The 21,147-nt window shown below is 35.6% G+C and overlaps 1 protein-coding gene across 1 annotated transcript in view; it reads left to right on the top strand.

Annotated features, from left to right (window-relative positions):
- CSMD3 (CUB and Sushi multiple domains 3) overlaps nt 1-16,379 on the top strand; it is a gene marked incomplete at its 5' end in the record, with an annotated part of 537,637 nt that extends 521,258 nt beyond the window's left edge. Inside the window, 4 exons of the mRNA XM_083360336.1 lie at nt 4,539-4,651; nt 6,884-6,971; nt 11,312-11,447; nt 16,131-16,379. Of these exons, the coding sequence (XP_083216462.1) occupies nt 4,539-4,651; nt 6,884-6,971; nt 11,312-11,447; nt 16,131-16,290 (497 nt within the window). The 3' untranslated portion in view covers nt 16,291-16,379. The remainder of the gene's footprint in view (nt 1-4,538; nt 4,652-6,883; nt 6,972-11,311; nt 11,448-16,130) is intronic.
- Between the last annotated feature and the right edge of the window lie 4,768 nt (nt 16,380-21,147).

Below are 21,147 nucleotides of genomic sequence, written 5' to 3'. Positions count from 1 at the left end.
CACTGCTCCATGTGATTTTGTATGGAACAATTGTGCTTGACACCCACACTGAAAGTGATCAGCACCCTAAACACTCAACACACTCAAATGTCTCTCCTAAAAGGGTTTCATAAAATGGTAAATACAGGGCTTTTCAGGAAAGTGCTTGGATCTGTCTGATGATAGGTGCAGTTTTAATTATGGTTTAATTAAGAGGATTTGTTGATATTGGTCCTACAAATATTTTGCAGTTGTTCCATTGAATTATTCTAAACAAGAATAATAACAAGTGGCACACACATATATTTGAGAATGCAGCATGGCTTAATCATTTTATTTCTTGTTCTCTCTTATGCATAGAAGCTGGCTGCATGGCATTAGACCTGCAATTTTCTTTTAACCCTAAACTGGGAACTCAATAAAATATCTATTTAGATATGCATTAGGTGCTCATGATGAATTTATGGCCCTTAACCTTCAAGAAAGAAACCTTTTATGATCAGTGAATTGATTCAGGATAATAATAAACACAACCTCCAATCAATGTCAACCACACTGACATTTCCTGTTTCATTGGAGCTATTATTACTTATGGAGTTTAGGTTTGAGTTTTGCAGAAATTCTTATGTTGAAATGTTTTACTGAAGGGTGGTTATTTCTGAATTGACATGTTTAGAATTGCACTGTGATATATGCTAATCACAGGACTATTTCTTCTATTCAAAACAGTGGTACCATTTAATGGCTACTGAGCAAACAGACATAGGAACCCTCACTTGACTACTTAGAGAAGATTGATTTGAACAATTAGGTCAGATATTTGGAAAGCACAGTTTGGTATTTTTGAGTATTTAATTGTCTGTAATTCCCTGCATTGCAGAGGGCAGTAGATAATGACTCTGTGGAAAGCATTAACCAAAGTAAAGCCAAAGGATTTCTCAAAGACTTGGGGTGGTTGTTTGTGAATAGATATTTGCATGTGTGCATGGACCATCCATCCACCATAACAGCTGGACAAACAAGTATAGAGGTAAATTCTAGGGATTTCAAAATAGAATCTTGACCCTTTGATAAGCTTTTGTGACCTCAGAGTATAGATCCAGTTTGTATCATCATATAATTTCAAAGGCCTATTAAATGAAGACTAAGCTTTTTGTCATTTCCTGCCTAAGCAGGGGATTGGACTAGAAGATAATGTCTCTGATTACTACATAGATATCACATCAGCAGAAAATTTGTCCTGGAATATCTTAGAACAAGTACTGGAAAATAAGTCCCCATGTTTGATCTTGTATATTTCTCAAACATTTTCCTTCATTACTCCAAAGTGCTTAATAGAAATTAAACTTCAAGGACTGGTTGTGAGTTTTTTTCCTTAAGCACAGTTGTAACTTTGAATTGTCACTAAATGAATGATCATACTCAGACACCACCTACGGTATATTAGAAAAACAACATCACTGATGTTCTATCATTTCAATAAACTTTGGTCTTAACTGGAATACTTTGGAAGAGTTTCAAATATATTTTAGTACATGTGGCAAGCCTTAAGTCACCTTAAATGTCCCTGTTATGCTGGGTAAAAATCACTTTTACCCAATTCTGGATAATTTACCCAAAGTTGGGAACTACTGAAGAAAGTGTTTTTTTACAATTTTGCACATATATGTTGAACATGTTCAAGACAGAATAGACATAAAGGCTATATATGAAATAATACTTTTGCAGAAGAATACAATCCTACTTTTTGCTTCTGGTTAGCAACAGAAACTCAAAAAAAAATCTTGATCTCATTTTTTACATTTCAAAACCTTGTGATGGCATTAAACTGAGATTTGATTAAAATAAGAAGTCTTCTGTAATGTTCAAATTGTTTTCATTCGGAGCATGTATCTACTGTAGATTCATGGGGAGGGCATTCTCTGCGGGCGCGCCTGCCCTTTGAAATGATTTACCGGTGGAACTTCGGACCGCCCCTGATCTGCGTTCATTTCACCGGGACCTGAAAACCTGGTTTTTTGATCTATCAGGCCTGGACTGAAGGGGTTTTAGCTTTTAATATTGTTTTAATTGTTGGGCTTAATTAATTTAATCTATTTTAATTTTATACTATTTTTATATTGTATTTTATGTTGCCCTGTAAACCGCCCTGAGTCCTTCGGGAATAGGGCAGTATAAAAATTTAAATAAATAAATAAATAAATAAATAAATAAATAAATAAATGTAATGTATTGCAGATGCATTTTTTTTAAAGTCAACCATGGTGCAGTAGATTTTTTTGAGTGCAGCTATATCTTGATTAAGAAAAATCACAAATACAAGTAAATAATGCTTTACACCTAGAGTTACACACAGTTAAATATAGTCCTGTTTCAGGAAGGATGATTAATCACAGGAGATCTACTTACAGAAAGAGACACACATATTTTTGGAGGAAAACCTATGAATGTTGTGCAGAAAACCATCAGGTGTGGGTTGGAGTTTCTGATTGCGGATCAGGATATGCAACAATTTTTTTTAAAAAAAATATCATATATTTAATAAATTTACATGCTGCCCACCTCAGTAAGGTGATGAGCAGCAAGACGGGGGCTACTCTAATATATATTTCATGCATGGCTACTTTTTGTTTGGTTTTGTTTTGTTTTGGTTTGGTTTTATTTCTGTTGTTTTTTCTGGTGCTAATTTGTATGCTATCCTTTAACCACGAAAGCTATACTTGACAGCTAACATTTAGATATTCCCATGCACAGACATCTGGATTCTTGGAAACTGCTACTTTCCAAATGGAAATTTTCCAGAAATGTAATTTCTGAATGAGAAGAATGTCTTAGAGCAGCATTGGATGGCTCCTTGTGCAAGTCCATTTGCTGTTGATCCTTGCAGTGTCTGTAAGAGTGCTCAATCATAATTTGCCAGAAAGAATAATCCAAGGAATTATTCAAGGAAGATAATTCATTTATCCTGTTAAAACCTGTCAGATTAACTTCAGCTTCTAATCATTTCCTGAACTGAGTAATTCATTGGCAAAGAAAGGAGACATCTAATAGTAGCTGGATATCTGCTTCCTTTTGGCCAGTTAAACTTAGACATGAACAGTATTGAGAAATACCATCAAAATACAATGTGGCTGATCTACTATCCACTGATAGTTGCCCCAATGATACAGAATTTGTTTCTTAAACTTTAAACTTGAAGGTATTCTGTCAAGATAGCTAAGGACAGGGGTTTTGTTGGTTTGAACCCACTCAAATTTACTAGATAAATAAGTATCCTACCCATTTATAAAGAACACATTGATACACACTCCTAGGATGCCATGTTGAAATATAAATCATATATTTTAAGTGGATTATTATTGAAGGTTGTACTATCTTTTTCTCAACATATCTTTGTGAAAATGCATTTTGAGCACAACTAACAGCAGAATAAAAAAGATTAAATATTATGATGATTCAAAGACATTCTTAAATAAATCTTACTCCAGACACACCATCATATGTAAACAATTTAACTGATTATGTACCAGCAAGTTAGTTTTGACTCTTAGCAAACAGATATATAGATTTTCTCTAGGAGCATCTGTTCCCAACTTGGTCATTCAGGTTTTCTAGTGGTACATCTATTACTGAAATTAAGTCTATCCATCTTGCTGTCCTATCAACCCACAGATTTCATAGTCCTGGCTTTTTCCCAAATTGAAAACATCAGGGATTCACCTAATCCTATTTTCAAGCAAAGTATGTCCCTGATTTATGGCTATCTCCTAAATATACAGTAGCCATCCTTTAGAGGTGTTGAGGTATTGAAGCAGATTCTAGTATAACCCTGGTTTAACAAAGCACTATAATACCTTAAATCTTTTTTCACTATGTACATAAACAAAGCTCTGTTTTTGTTTCTATAAACCCTTTACCTAACTACCTTCTTTCCTTTGAATAAAATCAAATATAAGCTAAATTACAGAGAATTAACAACAACTGGTTAGAAGAAAAAAATATTGGAATGATTTTTGACATTCATTTCAGTAAACCTGAATTTGTAGCAAACTTAGGTTGGGTGTGCACTGTGTGTGTGTGTGTGTGCGTGCGTGCGCGTGCGCGCGTGAACGTGTGCAGGCATAGATATATATATTTCTGTTCAATCATGACCAATTCTTTGAGACTGCCTGGGCAAATCTCTGCTGTTTTCTTAGCAATGTTTTTTCAGAAGTGGTTTGCCAATGCCTCCTTTTCTAGAGAAAGTGATGGATCAAGGTCACTAAGCTGGCTTTGTGCCCAAGGTATTAGGCCTCCTGGGTTTTGCCTGATGCTTTAATCACTATCTTAAATTGGCTCTTGTGGATGTCATGCTTATGGAAATAACTCTAGAACTGACCATCTTCTAAACTGTTGAGTTACAACATGCAATTCATAGGTATGCTTTTTTTTAGTTACTTAAAAAGATGAGTCATATATAAATCTTTGACCCTTGTGCCTCCCCTTTGCAAAGATGGTCTAAAGAGGATGATTTTGGTTTGGCTTTACTGGCTCAGATCAACTATGTTTATATTTTACAGGGGTGTATAAAAGTCAAGAAGCCCGATTAATGCTCCATATATATCTCATTAAAGCCCCATACCATACTTCTGTGAACAAACTGAAAGACGACAAATGGGCAATGGATGGCTTTGTGAGTACTGTATACTTCTGGCAAAATCCAATGTCTTAATATAAAATGATGACTTGTGCATGAGACCAGAAAGAAGTCATTTTTTTAAAAAAAAATGAAAGTATAATTAGGAATGTTGAAAAATAGGCTTACACAGGCACTTGCGGACAAGACAAGAACAAATGTTGGTATTATAGGGTAGTGGCATTCTTAAAGGTCATGAGAAATGTCATTGATTGGATTCAAAGGTAGACCAGCACATGCAGGCGAAAAAAAATTAGCACACATTATGGATGACTATTTTCTTTCTTGCCAATATATTTGCATTAGAAAATCGTGTTCTTGCATATCCATAGAATAGATACGCATAGAAAGGGTATACTAAGTTGCATTTCTGAGTCATGGTATACCTGCTTTATACTTACCAAGTCTATCTTACAGTATGCAGCGCAAGATTGATTTATAAGGAAAGATGCAACACAAGATGATCAAAGGCCTGGAGATTAAAACATACGAAGAACAGCTGCAGGACTTGGGTTTGACTAGTCTAAAAAGAAGAAGAAATAGGGGTGACATGATAGCAGTATTCCAGTAATTAAGGGGCTGCCACAAAGAGGAGAGCATCAAATTATTCTCCATTGCACCAGATGGCAGGACAAGAAACAATGGTTGGAAACTGACCAAAGAGAGAAGCAAGCTGGAATTAAGGAGAAACTTTCTAACAGTGAGGACAATTAACCAGTGGAACAGTTTGCCTTCAGAAACTGTGGGCGCTCCATCACTGGAGATTTTTAAGAAGAGACCAGACAGTTACTTGTCTGAAATGGTATAGATTTTCCTGCTTGGTTCCTTCCAGCTTCTATTCTGTTCTTTTTGAAACATTACAATTAGAAAATGGGAATAATACCCTAGATTTTCTTTCAAGCAACTATGTCCACATCAGCCAATGCAGTACTTTATCAGTGGTTAGTACTTTGCAAAATAGAAACCCAGAAATGTGTGCTTGTTTCTCTAGCAAAATATACTATTACTTTCCAAATTGATTATAATGCTTACTTTGTAGTACTTAACAGTAGTAGTGTAAATAAATTACATTTTATGTGATCATGTAGAAACCTTACATTTCTTTAAGCTTTGTAGTTGACAAAATATCAACATGCAGTGTTATTTATAACTACATAGTAGTGCAATACATATTAATAGATTAGTGCAACAAAGTCTGATGTGATAAATTTTCTATTGGTAACCTAATTCAAAGTATATTGGTTAAACTAAGCACTGAATTTCAATGACAAATGCCTGGGGACACAGATTCTCATCTTTGCAGATTTTCTAAAGACTGCAAGAATTGACACCATAAGGCCTTCCTAAAGGGAGAAGCAATACAGAAGAACAACGCTAGAACAATATATTTCTGACTGGAGGGATATCTTAAATAAAATCAAAGCTAGATTTTATTTATGGTCAGACCAAACAGGAATCTTAAAACATTAACAGTCTAGGTGGCAATAGCTATCTGAACTGACTGTTCCAAACAAAAATTGGCTAGTACTTAGAAAAGAAACACCAAGGAATATCAGGAAAAGTTAATAGTAATGACAATCACATCCATATTGCCTTTAAAGTTGTCATGAATCAAACTCAACTAAAAATAGTCTTTGCTACTACAGAAATGTAAGATTATTTATGAGATGTTGAAGTTAGCTATTTTGTAAGCATAAAAAGAGACAGATGAAAATATTTTCTCTAATTGCTTTATACATGGTTTTAAATACTAATACAATTATAGGACATTTAAGGCCAAATAAGGGAAGATAACAAGCAAAAATTTTAGAAGTTCCCTGGCTCAATTACCAATAAGAATAGTGGATCTTTCCTTTTTTTCCCCATATTCTTCATATGTATGTTCTAGATCTTTATGTACTATTTCCCTATTTTTCTCTTTCCTTTTTTATTCTGTTTTTAATTTTTTGAGTATCTTTTAAAATAAAATAAGTAAATACTTCCAGATCATCATGGACATAATCTATCAATGTGTATGCCTAGGGGTTAACAATGACTTGATGACACATAATCAACTGATCACTTCCAGATCAAAGGAATCTAATATCATTAACAATAACAAAATGTATAAGTAGCTGAATGAATTAAGTGATTTTTTTTCCAGATTGAATCTAATAAGCTTCTCATGTTATTACTGTGAATATGCACATCCATATTTATTTTACATATCCTTTTTATTATTCTACATAGGTTTCCGCAGAACCTGATGGTGCAACTTATGTTTTTCAAGGATTTATTCAGGGTAAAGATTATGGTCAGTTTGGACTTCAAAGATTAGGTAAGCTGATGCTTTTAATTTAGACATAGTCATTTGAAATCAACAAAGATGGGCCAATGGAGTCTTCCTACAATTACTGCTTCAGATAAAAACTTGTTCCAATTCTGTAAGGCAGTCTACATGTATATATATTTTGCTTAATATGGAGATGTTTAGAGATTGAGAAGAGTGACAGTACGTCCCTTGCTTCAATAATTGACTCCATTTGAATTATGAATGACCTTTTTTTGATAGACTTATTGATACTATTTCAAGAAAAGCTAATTCCAGTCATACTGTCAGAATCCATTTATATCACATTCATAAATGTATGTTTAAAACATTATCCCCCCCATGGATTCTGCCATCTCCTGAGGAAGGAGGAGCGCATGTGGATTCAGCCTGCCTTAGGTTGTTTCAAAGACCAAGGGAAACCTTTTGAACTGGGGGAACAAAAGGGAAGGTTAGAGAAGAAGGCATCTCGCCTGTGTCTTCATTTAAATCTGTAGAGGAAGAAGGCAATAACCATAAAGATTCAAAGTTCTTTTTTTTCTCATGAAAGGGATGACACAAAGTAAAATGATGGGGGCTGACCAAATGGGGTTGAGGGAAGGGGGGTTGAACCAGGAACCCTTTATAAAGTTTCAATTTGTAAAACAACACTAAGTCCTGTCTTGTATTTCCACAACCAAGCATGTCCTAGTACAAATTCCTTTTGGACTAGAACTGACTCCAAGAGTTTTTGTTTTCCTAAGACGTGGATTGGGGTGGGTCCTGACACATACACTGGAACCTGAAAGTATCTACGTATGACACTTTTTCCCATAGCCAAACTGCACTAAATTAATTTTAAGTTTAGACTCCAAAATATTTTGAAAGAGGGATGGTGTTGTCATCAAAAGTACATTAGAAAATACATGATCTGGGGTAATTCACAGTCAACTCAAGATTTCATCAAAATAAAAGAAATGTGCATTGTAATGTCATAATATCAAGTCAGTTAGTATGTGCCTAAAGCAGTTGAGTTTATATGGTGATGTTAAAATGCACATTTGTTACTTGCCCCATTGCCAATCCTATGTACACCCTTGATAGGCAACCTAGTTGGATTAGATAATGGTCAGTTATCTGTATTTAACCAAAGTTCAGCTGATGAGAATCTATTTCCGGCATTGTCATCATCAGATACACTGAGACTATAAACTATGAATAGTCTCAAATATTAGTTGAATGTATAATTCAGTAAGGTATTTTATTTCATCATAATTACGTACAATGGAAATTTTTCATTATTCATTTTGCAAGCTTGTTGAAATGTTATACTTATTTCTGTACTTAAGAGGCTTAATTATAACTTTGCTATTCAAAATTACACTAGACATCTTCTTCCTTCCAAATTCTTGTAGAAAGTTTGTGCTCAAGGGAAGGACCATTTGTGTGTATGTGTGTTTGAGAGAGAGAGAGAGAGAGAGAGAGAGAGAGAGAGAGAGAGAGAGAGAGAGAGAGAGAGAGAGAGAGAGAGAGAGAGAGAGAGAGAGAGAGAGAGAGAGAGAGAGAGAGATGCTAAATGGATATAAACAGGTGAAATTGTTTTCCCTTTCCCTCCAAAGAGGAAAAAAGAAAACTATTTTAGTATGATATAGTGTATCTGTATCTGATTCAGCACCTACAAACATAAATGGTAAAGTCTAGGTGCTTATCCAAACATAATGTTTTTTATTAGCCTTTTTAAGGAGAACTCTGGGAGCAATTTTAAAATTTATATGATGCATTTTGCTCTACGTGCCTGTCTGCTTACCTTTTATTCCAAATTCCTAAGTACTAATAAAATATAATTACCTGCATCCTTAAGATATAAAAAAACAGGAGAAATTGGGTAAAAGAAAATATTAAGCTGTAATTATTAGAATCAATTTCTGTATAGTGGCACTTTCCCCCCGCCTTCTTAAATGAACACTTGTATTGCTAAGTGTACTTATTCCTCAGGCACTAGAATCCCATTTAGCACAAACTGCATGGTCTTCGAAGAAGAATTTGTTATCTTGGCAGCAATTTTCCCTGCCGTTCTGCGTGAGCATTTTTAAGTGTTACCCAGCCCACTTTATAACAGATTTGAAAAGCAAACAGGATCTGCATCTATATTGTTTATTTTTGCCTAGGATTTTGCCTGTGTTTGCCTTGATTGGTCCATAACTGACTTCACTATGGAATTCTCCTGCTCAGAGGAGACCTGCACCTTAGGAGTCCTCCTAAATTCACAGTTCCCGCTCTAGGAGCAGATAATATCTGTGGTCAGGAAGCCTTTGTACAATTACAACTTGTCTGCTAGTTGCAATGATTGTGGGATTGGAGAGTTCCTCTTACACTTGTCTGCCAACTGTAGTGATTTGGATTGGGACGTCCTCCTCACAGATACCTCGTCACCTTCTGTTTGGATTACTGTAATCCAATGTGGGTACAGTCCTAACAAGCATTTGGCAGCACAACTAACTGCAGCAGAATGGGCAGTGATGGATGCATACTTGGATGACCCCACTGCTTTGGGAGCTGCATTAGTCACCAGTTGATCACTACATGCAATTAAAGCTGTTGGTTAATAATACCTTTAATACATTATACGGCTTTAAATCCAAATCGCCAACCATAAATCACAAATCACCAATATTTGTTTCCCCATTTAAGCAGCTTCCTTATCTGATTGGGAAACTCTCTCTTATCTTTTCGAGAATGTCATCTGATGAGCTAGGAAAAGGGTATTTTTAAATGGCATTCCTATGCTTTGAAACTCTCTCATTCCTTTCTGAGTTTCATGAAAGCAGTTAAACCTGGTATTTCCATTTAGCCCAGGAGGAAGGCATTTTATGAATGCAGGAGACACTGGTGGATGTATGAGCCATGATTTTTTTTCCCCTTTGCTCCTTGTAAGTTTGTTGGGATTTTTTTTTATTCTTTCTGGCTGTGTATATTCATTTTTGGAAGGGTTCTTTTTATGATGTTTTTTTAAAGGTTAGTCATCCAGAGATAGCATAAAGCATGTAAGTAAATGAATTAACAAATGGTCAGACACTCAACATGGTAGAAGACAGAAATTCCTTGGAAGACAGAAATAGAAACTCTGAAGTTGTAAAATTGTGAAGACGTTTGTAAGGACAAAGAATGCATGAACTCATTGGGTTTCATTTAATTGCCCTTCCAGGGAAAGAAAGCATGTGGAATTATTCACACTTTTGAAGGACCTCTTACTTGAACAGGGTGGAAGAAAGAGATTTTTACAGAGAGAAATGCAAGAAAGACACTTTAATCATAACTTAGGCAAGGTTGTTATCTAGCCAGTTGTGTTTAATTTGTGCAAACTAGTAATTAACCAATTTTTGTCCTGCAAGGCATAATTCTGGGGCCTGGCAAGGATAGTCAGTATAGAGCAGGTGTGCCAAACTGCTGGCCCACGGGCTGGACGCATTACCAGGAAACCATGCCCACCTCATTGCCGGCAATGGGGAAAAAGCTCTGCTATGTTGCACAATGTAATGTGATGTCGCAAGTTTGACATGTCTGGTATAGAGGATGATTGCACAACTAAAGTGCATATTTCATATCAGAAAGAGGCAGGGCTTTGATTGTATAGTCACATCCAGAAATTTGACTTTTTGACCTCCCTGATGTTAATTATATAAGTATATACTCATTTCAAACAGCCTGCATGCTCCATCTCATGCGTATCTTCTCTTTCTTACAGGAGAATGATACCTTGTTATGGAAGCTGTTCAACTGGGAATAATTACACTTTTAGTAAATTGCAAAAAAAACGTGTTCTTATAAGTATGGAACCAGGAATAAATTAATCACTGAAGCCAGTTTCTTGCACCTGGCATTGGGCATGGTAAACTCACCCAGTAGAAGCAGATGAATAATTGTCTTCATAACCTTTTCCCCCTAATTTAGATAATACCCCTGGACATAAATATGACTTGGTGTAATCTCAGTACTATTGCAACCTACTTGGGTGGAAAGAAACCAAATATTGTGTTTCTCATATATATATTTCACGGGTACAGGTATGTAGGTCTTGGCCAAGACCTACACACACACACACACACACACACACACACACACACAAAGAAACACAATGTATGGTGTGTTTGTGTGTGTATATGTATATATATATATACACATACATACACACATACTGCTCAAAAAAATAAAGGGAACACTTAAATAACACAATGTACTGTATTTAATAGTAGGATGTCTTATCTTGTGTTCCCTTTATTTTTTGAGCAGTATATATATGGAATGCATATGTTTCCGTGACAGTAGTAACAGAAATAATATTTCTGTTTTGTTTTGTTTTGTTTCACCAGGGCTTAATATGTCTAAAGGATCAAATTCATTAAATCAATCACATGGTACAAACAGCAGTTCTGTGGCCATTGCTATTCTCGTGCCTTTTTTTGCCCTTATTTTAGCAGGCTTTGGATTTTACCTTTATAAACAAAGGTAGGTGGAATATATATCTATTTTGTATGCATAATTATATGATTTTGATGTGGAAAATATTATTGCATGTAGGTCTTCTTAGAAATCCCCACATTTCTACAAATTAAAGTGCCTTGGATAAATAGTAATTATAAAAATTATGATTTTTACTTGTAACCATCATTGTTTGCTGTCTTTTATAAAAGAAAATAGTATCATCCGAACAAATCAGAGATTAATATTCTAAAATTCTCCCATTGCACCTCATGCCTAGGGTTACATACTTTAATAATCATGTTCTCCACCAACTCAAAAAGGCCATCATTATTTGCATTATTTATCTTCAGAATTGTTCAGGAGGTTTTTTGGTGGTCACTGATTATAGAATCTAAGTTGTCTGGAGAATGTAGGAGGTTTTTTGACCTAATGGAATCCTGTTAGGTTCAACCAGTCTTCTAATCTATCAATCTATCTATATTTCTAAATATCAATTCAGGAAAACTATAAATTTGCATTAAAAAGAATATATAATTAAATCAAAATTTACATTGCATATAAGAAACACAGAAGAATCCAGAAACTTCATACATCCTGAAAGTTATTTATGATGTACCTATCCATTTTCAGGTGCTGATTAAAAAGATATATAAAAGTAAGGGAGAAAAAATTCTTATATTTCAAATTGTTCTGACTGAAAAGCAAATTGTCATTAGCACATGAATCGTGAAATAACAATGCTCATCCTAGATAACCTAGGATGATAATAACTTACATCAATAGGATGATGAGTCACAATCCTAGTTATGTGTGCATAGCAATCTCATCTTGTTCAGGTCATACTGTCAGAGGAATTTCTTTAGGATATGGGTACTATCTAAATTGTATCACAACTATTTCTAATAACTCCAATTTATGCAACTGTCCCATCAAGAGCCACAAGTCTTTCCCAGGAAGCATAGAATAGAATTTCAGGTCAGAGTTATTTTCTCTGTTCTGAAGAGTGAAAGTGCCTAGTTATTCCATCACTAGTTTAGCTCTAGACATTAGCACCACCACTTCTTTCTTCAGAATGACCCTTGAACTGCCATTGCTCTTCCCCATAGTTATGCCTTCATTTCTGATTGCTTCTTTCCCCAAAGATCTCAGTATAAAATGGTTCTGAAATAAATCTGCTTTACATGGACGTAGAACAAGGAACATTGGGCACCTTTCCAATGCCAACTGAAGCCATATCTTTGAGTGGCAATGGAAGCCAATCTCTTCTCAGATCTTTACAATGCTTTAGCATTGATATTTGTCATGATATCATAATTGGCTGGGAACTAGAAATATTGTTTTCCCTTTCTGGAATTAGAATGTCTTCTAGTGTGACCTGTCTTTCCCAGCACACTTACTCTTTGACTGTTAAGTTTTAAGTTTTATTTAAAACTTAAATAACTCTAGCAGGAACCAGCTAGAAAACACTCTGCTTGATGAGAAAAGTCCACTCTAAAAGTTTACTGTCTCTTTTCCTATTAATGGGAACACATTTGAAAAGTAAAAAGAACATCTAAAGGGTGTTGGCTAGTCTGTACTATGATGCACTGAACTATTTATCCTTTGTACATCTTATTACTTTCTTCATAATAAATTAAAATCACTTATGAAAAGTATTCCATCTATATTAACTTCCTTTTACAACTGTCATAGATGCTTCATAGATAAGGACATTGTTTTACATTATACCTTTACTTTCAGTTTTTTGGAATTGCTGTAAATTACTGCCCTTTAGAGAGAAGCAACATATTGAAATGTCTTGATGCTTTGGAACCGTGCAGTAATAATGGCTTTGCTGTGTACTTCACATATTGCCTATATTTCGTTTTTGACATGTACAGTTTCATGAATTGTATTCCTATATAATTTATCTTACATCAGCCATAAGTGCCATGAACAATTTTATTACAGACAGCTGTTGCATAGCCATCATTGGCAATTCAGCTCTAGGTTCAGCTCTTGCTGTCATTACAAACTTTTGTCCAACTGTTCTTACCTAGGAGATAGTTGTTCATAATCTTCTTCCAGTTCATTTAAAATCTTGGGTTTTTTGTGAACATTTTAGTCCTATCAGATATGAGTAATGAGGTAGGCTAATGTTTATAAATGTAAGCTTCCACATGGAACTTAAAATAATGAAGATATAGTGGCTCAGTAATTAGAATGCAGTATTGCAGGCTAACTTTACCCACTGCCAGTAGTTCGATCCCAACCAGCTCAAGGTTGACTCTCCATTCTTCCAAGGTCGGTAAAAGAGGACCCAGATTATTGTAAACCACTCAGAGAGTGCTGTAAAATACTGTGGAGCTGTATAGAAGTCTATGTTCTATTGCTATAATGTTATTTTCATACTGCAGCAAAATGAATAAAATCCAAAGTTATTCCCGGCTTTTCAACTGACACCCCAAAATTATCTAACAAGCTCTTTCTACCATCACCAAATGCAATAATGTAAGGCTTTAGAGAACTGGAACAATCTTTATTGTATTGTTGTATGTTGCCCAGAGTCATTCTCCATGAGAAATTTGATTAATAAATTAAAAAAAAAATTCCTGAAGTCCAGCATCTCAGGTACAGCTTTGACCAATACATTTGCTAAGAACCCTTCCTCTAAGCTGTGTGACTGTGCTAGGCAAGTTACTAGACATTCGGTATAGTCATCCAGTCTGTATGTCATAACTTATAGGTAATATAAAAGAGAAAATCCTGAAGCTTTAGTTTAACCGTGTCTGACTTTCCTTCAGCTTAGTCATATCAGATAAGGGATCAAGTAGAAACTTTGCTTTAAGCCTTGGAAGCTTTGCTGAGATGTACCATATGGGCAAGCTCAGAGAAGTACTTTGCTACTGGCGATGCCTGCCCATAAATATGACATCTTTCTAGACTTGGGCAAAAAGTAAGCAAAATTTTCAGCAAACACTACTGTATTAATTGGTTTTTGGTATATCGGAATTGGACTGCTCATGTTGATTCTTATCCATAAAAACCTTTATAATCTGGATGCAGGATTTTTGAGAGAGACATTTTTTTCATCCCAAAATAAAGATTCATTATTTATATACATTCATTATTTATATATATTCTGTGTAACATTAAATAATTTAATTCATGGATTGATTTAATTTATATTTTCACTGAGTATGTTTGGTCTTTCTCTAGTGTTCTATGTTCTCTAGTGTTGTTCTCCTCTGTGAGAGCTATCAAGATAGTATGCTAGCATGAAAATTTGCTGCCTGCATTTTCAACTCCATTTTGCTATGTGGCAGATGAGAGATTCTGTCTGCAAAAGGAGTGGGGTGAGGATGAAGGCAGGCTAGAAAATGACTTTTTAGGTGCCAGATCATCTGCAATCAATTCTCCATAGAGAATAGAGAATTAGCACTAAAGGAGCCATTATCCCTTACTTCTCTTTTCCCATTTTCTTGCCAGCCATGGTAAGAGATAAAGAAGATAGCAAAACACTGTCTTCAACACTTCTCTTGGTAGGTTAAGTGGAGTGAAGCAGGACAATGATCTATGGTGGGCAGAAGATGTGCTCCCCCCTTGACATATATAGGGCTGTACTTTTGACACATGTCCACCTGTCTTCCAGAAGGCTGATGGACACATATCAAAAAGTACACCTTTCCAAACCTCTGAATCAGACTCTCTTGTGTATTCTCTGCTAGGGCTGGGTGGATAGGCTTACCCATATCTGTAGTTGATAAGTAAGTGGTGTCTTCTCTATACATGCATGCACAAACACACAACTTTGATCATTTCCTCAAGCCCTGTAGTTTGGGGATCTGCTGCTTGGATCTGCCAGTTGTCACAAAAACTGGGAGGATTGATTGTCTGGCATAACAACAAACCCCAATTCTGCTGTCAAAAAATGGATGGCTGTAAAAACTGTTGATCACAGAGGCTATGCTTGCTTCAGGTGCCGAAAAAGGAGGAAGGCACATATCTAAATTTATCCCTGATGGCAAGGATTGTGTTAGATGAAAGGGAAAGTACCACATTGATACTAGGAAAGTGGGGAAAAAAGAGCATTGTAGGTTGATTTCACAATGGGTCAGGGGTGATTGAAAGATGATCTAACCCAGGGGTCTTCAAACTTGGGCCTTTTGTGACTTGAGGACTTCAACTCCCAAATTCCTCAGCCAGTGTGCCTGGCTGAGGAATTCTGGGAGTTGAAGTCCACAAGTCATAAAAGGGCCAAGTTTGAAGAGCCCTGATCTAACCTGTTTCTGTTCCTGAAATGTATCTTCCAGTCATGGTTAGAAGCTCCTAAAAAAACATCTTTTCTTGAAGCACATTACCTTGGAAGCAAGATTATAAAATTCTTTTACTACGGTAGTCCCAAAGGTGCTTTCCCAAAAGATGCACCAGGGCATCCTTGTTTTTGTTTTGTTTTTGTTTTGTTTGTTTTTTGAAAAAAAAAATTTCATTTCTCAACCAAGTTCTAAAAAAGGTTCTTGGATGAGAAGCAAAATATTTTCAAAAGGAAAAAAAAGCCAAGAAAAGTCCAATTGCCTTTTGGAAAAGCAGCTTTGTGACAACCGTGACCCCGGATGATTGAGAATCTTCACAGACATTTTACTACAGTAATTTTCTGTTCTTATATGCTGATTTATGACTGTAATAATCATTTGATTTGATCTTGTCTTCTTCTGCATTTTGCCACAGAACTGCACCGAAAACCCAGTACACAGGTTGCTCTGTACATGAAAATAACAATGGACAGGCTGCTTTTGAAAACCCCATGTATGACACTAACGCAAAGTCTGTCGAAGGGAAAGCTGTGCGATTTGATCCCAACCTGAACACAGTTTGCACAATGGTATAACATTGCGACGTCCTGACTGCAGTGGTTTGAAGATTGAAATGTGACAAAGTGGATCTATAGTTCACTGGTTTTTAAAAGAAAAAAAAAGAAAAGAAAAGCACATTTTTCAGGATTTCCTGGATCACCTTCTCCTGAGGATGAGACAGAGACTAGAGTGGGTTTCTTTTTTTTCATAAATATATATTGACTTCATGGTTACTGTGGAGTATTTTACAGAACGTCTGCTGCACTCCATGAGTGCTTATTCACAGTTTATTTGCTTTTTTTAAAAAAGAAGATTATTCTAAAAAAATAATAAAATAATAACATATTTGCATATATTGGAGGAGCATCCACTATCAGTACGTCTGTGCTTTATAAACTGCTAGAGGGACTGGATTTCAAAGAACAAATTATATGTGATAGGAATTAAGAGTTATATTTACAGGAGACAGCAAGAGCCTATGGCTTCTCTTTAACAGTCACAGGCGAAATCATCCCATCCCAACAGGTCTTTAATAACATTTTCCTCTCCTATCTTACTCTTCACTAACTATGAAGTCCTGAGATTATGCCATGATCATCAACGTGCTTAAGCTTGCAAACACAACCCATTATTTCTGAGCCACAATGGGAAAATTAAGTGTCCTGGTCTCAGGTTCTTTTAATTCACGAGTTCCATTCCCTGCTCTGTTGTTCTTTTCATGCAAGCATCTTTTCTTTTTCTTAATGTTACCTGTCCTAAGAGGGATCAATTTGTCAGTGATAGAATAAGATTTGAGAAATGCCACAACTGCAATTATCTTGATTGCTGAGATCTATTGCGAAAAGTATATCTTTCACATTGCCCCTCCTTTTCCCAGTAGTTCAGTTTTCTCCAGGTGAACAAATGGCAGATTAGAAGAGTAGCAACTCACATCTGGACAATGAAGGTGACTAAGTGGTACATTTCCCATCTCACTCTATCATCCATTTCATCATTTTATTTCTATGCTGTACTAAATGCTGGAGACAGACATGGTCATCATGATACTATCAGTTTGCAGCTGCAAAAATGTAAGTTTCAGCCCATTTGATGCATTTCTAAAAATTTCCAGGACTTCCCAATTCTATGACAGGGAACAGCATGATATCCACTAAGTAATATGCCTATGATTTTTTTTTTCCTCCCACAAAAGTTAATGTAAAGACCTACAGGTCTCCATGCATCAGATTGTACACAGATTCCTGGACTAGGGGTTAATCTCTTAGCATTGCACTCTCTCTCTTTATTGGGAAGTACATAATTTCAGGAGTGCATTTACCCTAATTAAAAGAAATTAATTTCCTCTTTAATTTCCTTACATCTGCATTTCAGGTCTTGGTCAAAAATCATCACCAACTTCTATCGTTTTGTATGATAAAGAATCTGTCCTGAGTTTGCCTGATTCTTGAATGTAACCTATGATTTACACACAAACATGTCCTTTTTTGTCAATTTTACAATATACATTCTGTGTGAAAGAAGGTAATTTTGGCATTACAATATTAGTCTCATTATTATACGCTGTGCCAAGAAATAATGGGTTTCAGTAAGTGCACTGAAAGTTGGGCCAAAGCAATGCCACATATTTCTATAGGTACAAAGGGTGCTGCCAGCACAAATATTTTAAATAAATCCTGTATAATCTAGTTCACAACCCCATTAAGCTAAAGTACAATCAATTACAATTGAATGGGTCTGTTTAATTCCAATCAGGAGGTTATTTTCCTATTGTTTTAAGGTTCAACAAATTCTGCTTCATAGTAAGTTTGTTTTCAAATGTACTTTAGAATTTATGTTGTGCAGTTAAACCTTAAATGACACTTGTTCTATGGCAGTATACAGTATAAATTACGGTACAGAAATGAAAACGCTCATTTCTCCAAAATCATACTTCTGTCACCTTTGAGATTCCATTGATCTGTTTCACTCTCATATAAAATAATACAATTTTAGTTTAGATTGGAGATTTATAACTGAATTATCAACATACAGTTTGAGTAATGTCCATATCATTGTTCATTGTCTTCCTTTGATAGCATGAAATGATTTTGAATTCATCAGTGCTGTACATTAGCTGGTGTGAATTATCTGGAAATATTCTTTTCTCAGATACAAACATCTCTATGGGAATAAAAAATAATTTTTATTAATGTAATAAGAGAGTGCCTATTGCCCCAAAGGATCACAAGTTTCCCATTTCCATCCTTCAATCTGTATTAAAATGAGAACTGCTGCTTGGATTTCTATCGTGTTTGATGAATTTCTTATAAACCATTTTAAAATGTTTTTTGGAGGTTTTTTTTTGAAAATTACATCCATCTTTCCAGAAACTGTCTTCTACTAAAAGAATGCCATTTTTATGTTTTATACCATCAATTTGTTATTTATTTTGGTTTATTCAAATGATTGCAATAATGATGATTCATTCATTACTGTTAAGGTTAATATTTGAGACCTTGTTTAAAATCTTGTTTCTTCTGCAACTGGCTACTCCTCTTATATTAATGCATACACTTTTGTAAAGAAGTCTATTTTTATGAAAAAAGAGGATTTGTAAAAGTACGATGTAAATTTTCAGTGCAATGTAAACAAATAAAAATGGATAATTGCTTTTGTAATATGGAGTGCGTTTTATAAAAGATTTAGAACTATAACAGCTGTGGAACTTGGAGTGAAGTCAAATTTGTCAGCCAAGCACTACAAGTTTGTGAGAGATATGGTATTTCCTTGCTATTGTGTGTTTGTGTTTGTGTATTTTGTGTATGTGTGTTTGGGTTGCTTGCTAAATGTAAAAATGCTGTAAAGATTTTAAATTACTTCTAAAAATAGAAAATATTCCAGTTTGTAAACATTGGTTATAGATTATACCATTAAATACAAAGAAGCAATGTAATAGAATGAGAATAAATTTTCAGCCAGTATAAATTACAGTATGTTCATCCCCTAGCTCTAAGTAAAGATCCATTATTGAATTGATTTGAGATCAATAAACTGTTTTTCAAGCTTAGCAAAATGCATGCAGTAGAATAAAGCTGTATTCAGGAATTGTAAAATTAGATCTATACTTCATACAATAACACCTTTTCATGATTTCATTCAAATGAAGTCTAACATTTCATGTGTTATGCTATGGAAGATAATAAGAATGTCATGTTCTTTTAATGCTATGGAAGATAATAGAGCGACATGATGTCCCAGTGGTGAAGTTGCCCACTTGTCATTCGGAAGGTTCAGAGTTCAATCTTAGGCAGCGGCAAATGTTTCTCTAACAGGAAGCAAAGATAAAATATCTGCTGTGAACTCTCATAGGCATCAGGAAGGGCATCCAGCCAGTAAATGCTCAGTTCCATTCTACCCCAAATTAAAGGATTACAGAATTGTAAAAAGAAAAAAAATGCAATGGAAAATAATTAATAGAATAATTCCATACATGGAAGCATAGGAAATTTCATGCAGCTTTTCTACTTTCATCTAAATTGGGCATTATAGATATTTAACCAAAACTTATGACACATCTTTTGTTGATGACATTACAGTTCCTAGCAACCCTGCCATTTTTCCAGTGGTGGGAAAAAATGGAATTGGAAATTGCAATTTGTATGTAAAAAGTTTACCAAAGTTTACCAAAATGATCAAGATAAAAGTTGTTATTTGGATAAATTATTGTTTATACTGCCTAGTTTTTCTGATTATTTAAAATAAATTACAACACACACACACACACACACACACACACACACACACACCCCAGTGGTGGGATTCAGCCAGTAGCTAATATTTTGTATGTGTGGTACAAAGGTAATGTCTATTGAATGTACTTGATCTGTCACAACATGGTTGGTAAGGAATATTTTGTATTCCTAATTGCTGCTAATATAATATCATCATGGTCTGACTTAGACTTCTATATTTTGGATAATGGAGGAACAGAACTCTTTATCACTCATTGCCATCTTGCCTATTTGTTGTTTTAACCATTTAGTTGTGTCCGACTGTGACAATATAAGAGACAGCCTGTTGTTTTAATTGCTTCATTTGGGAGGGACGAATCACCCAGAAGTTTGCAAAAGCCACATACAGAATGGGAAGTGAAACCTCATATGTAAAACTAATTGGATAATGTTATTTATGATGTGTAGATAAGGGTGGGGATTGTGTGTGATGGGTTTGGGGAGAGGAGATTTCAGATTCTGGCATCCCTCCATGAGTGTCAATGTTTCATTTCATTACTAAAACTTTTTAGATAAATAATATGCCTGCGATTTGTTTGATTTGTCTCATTCATCGGAACCATGACAGACTGTTGGCAAATTTATAGGCAAGTGCTCTTCATGCTACTCTGTCAATCACAGCTTCTTTCAATTGTTGGTTGTTCAGCTTTGCATCAGATTTTATATTAAGCCAGCATGTTCTTTGTTTGCCCCTTCTTCTTTATCCACTAACCATTCCTAACATCATTGCCTTCTCCAATAAATTGAGGGAGGGGTTCCTCTGACCGAGCTATGCCCTCCAGGTTTCCGTGTGCTACACTAGCCACGGGCTCAGGGTAGGGGTGGAGGGGTGGTGGTGGTTATCCGGGAGACTTTATGTCCACGGGAGACCACCATTGTTCAGATGGCCAGGAGTGAGTCCCTCCTCCTGAGATGTGGCCCTCAGGCTCAGATGGGCTTGCTGCTCACATACCTGTCACCCAGCTGTGTGGCAACAGCCCTGCCTGAGCTGCTCGACACCCTCTCAGGGTTGGCGGTGGAGTTCCCCAGGCTTATAGTTCTGGGAGACTTCAACCTGCCTTCCCTGGGAGGGTCGTCTGAGTTAGCTCGGGAGTTCATGGCTTCCATGATGGCCATGGACCT

This window comes from Vipera ursinii (assembly GCF_947247035.1).
Source record: "Vipera ursinii genome assembly, chromosome: 3".
In the NCBI taxonomy this organism is placed as follows: Eukaryota; Metazoa; Chordata; class Lepidosauria; order Squamata; family Viperidae; genus Vipera; species Vipera ursinii.
The sequence above is the reverse complement of the archived record's forward strand: the minus strand, read 5'-3'. Positions and strand labels throughout refer to the sequence as shown.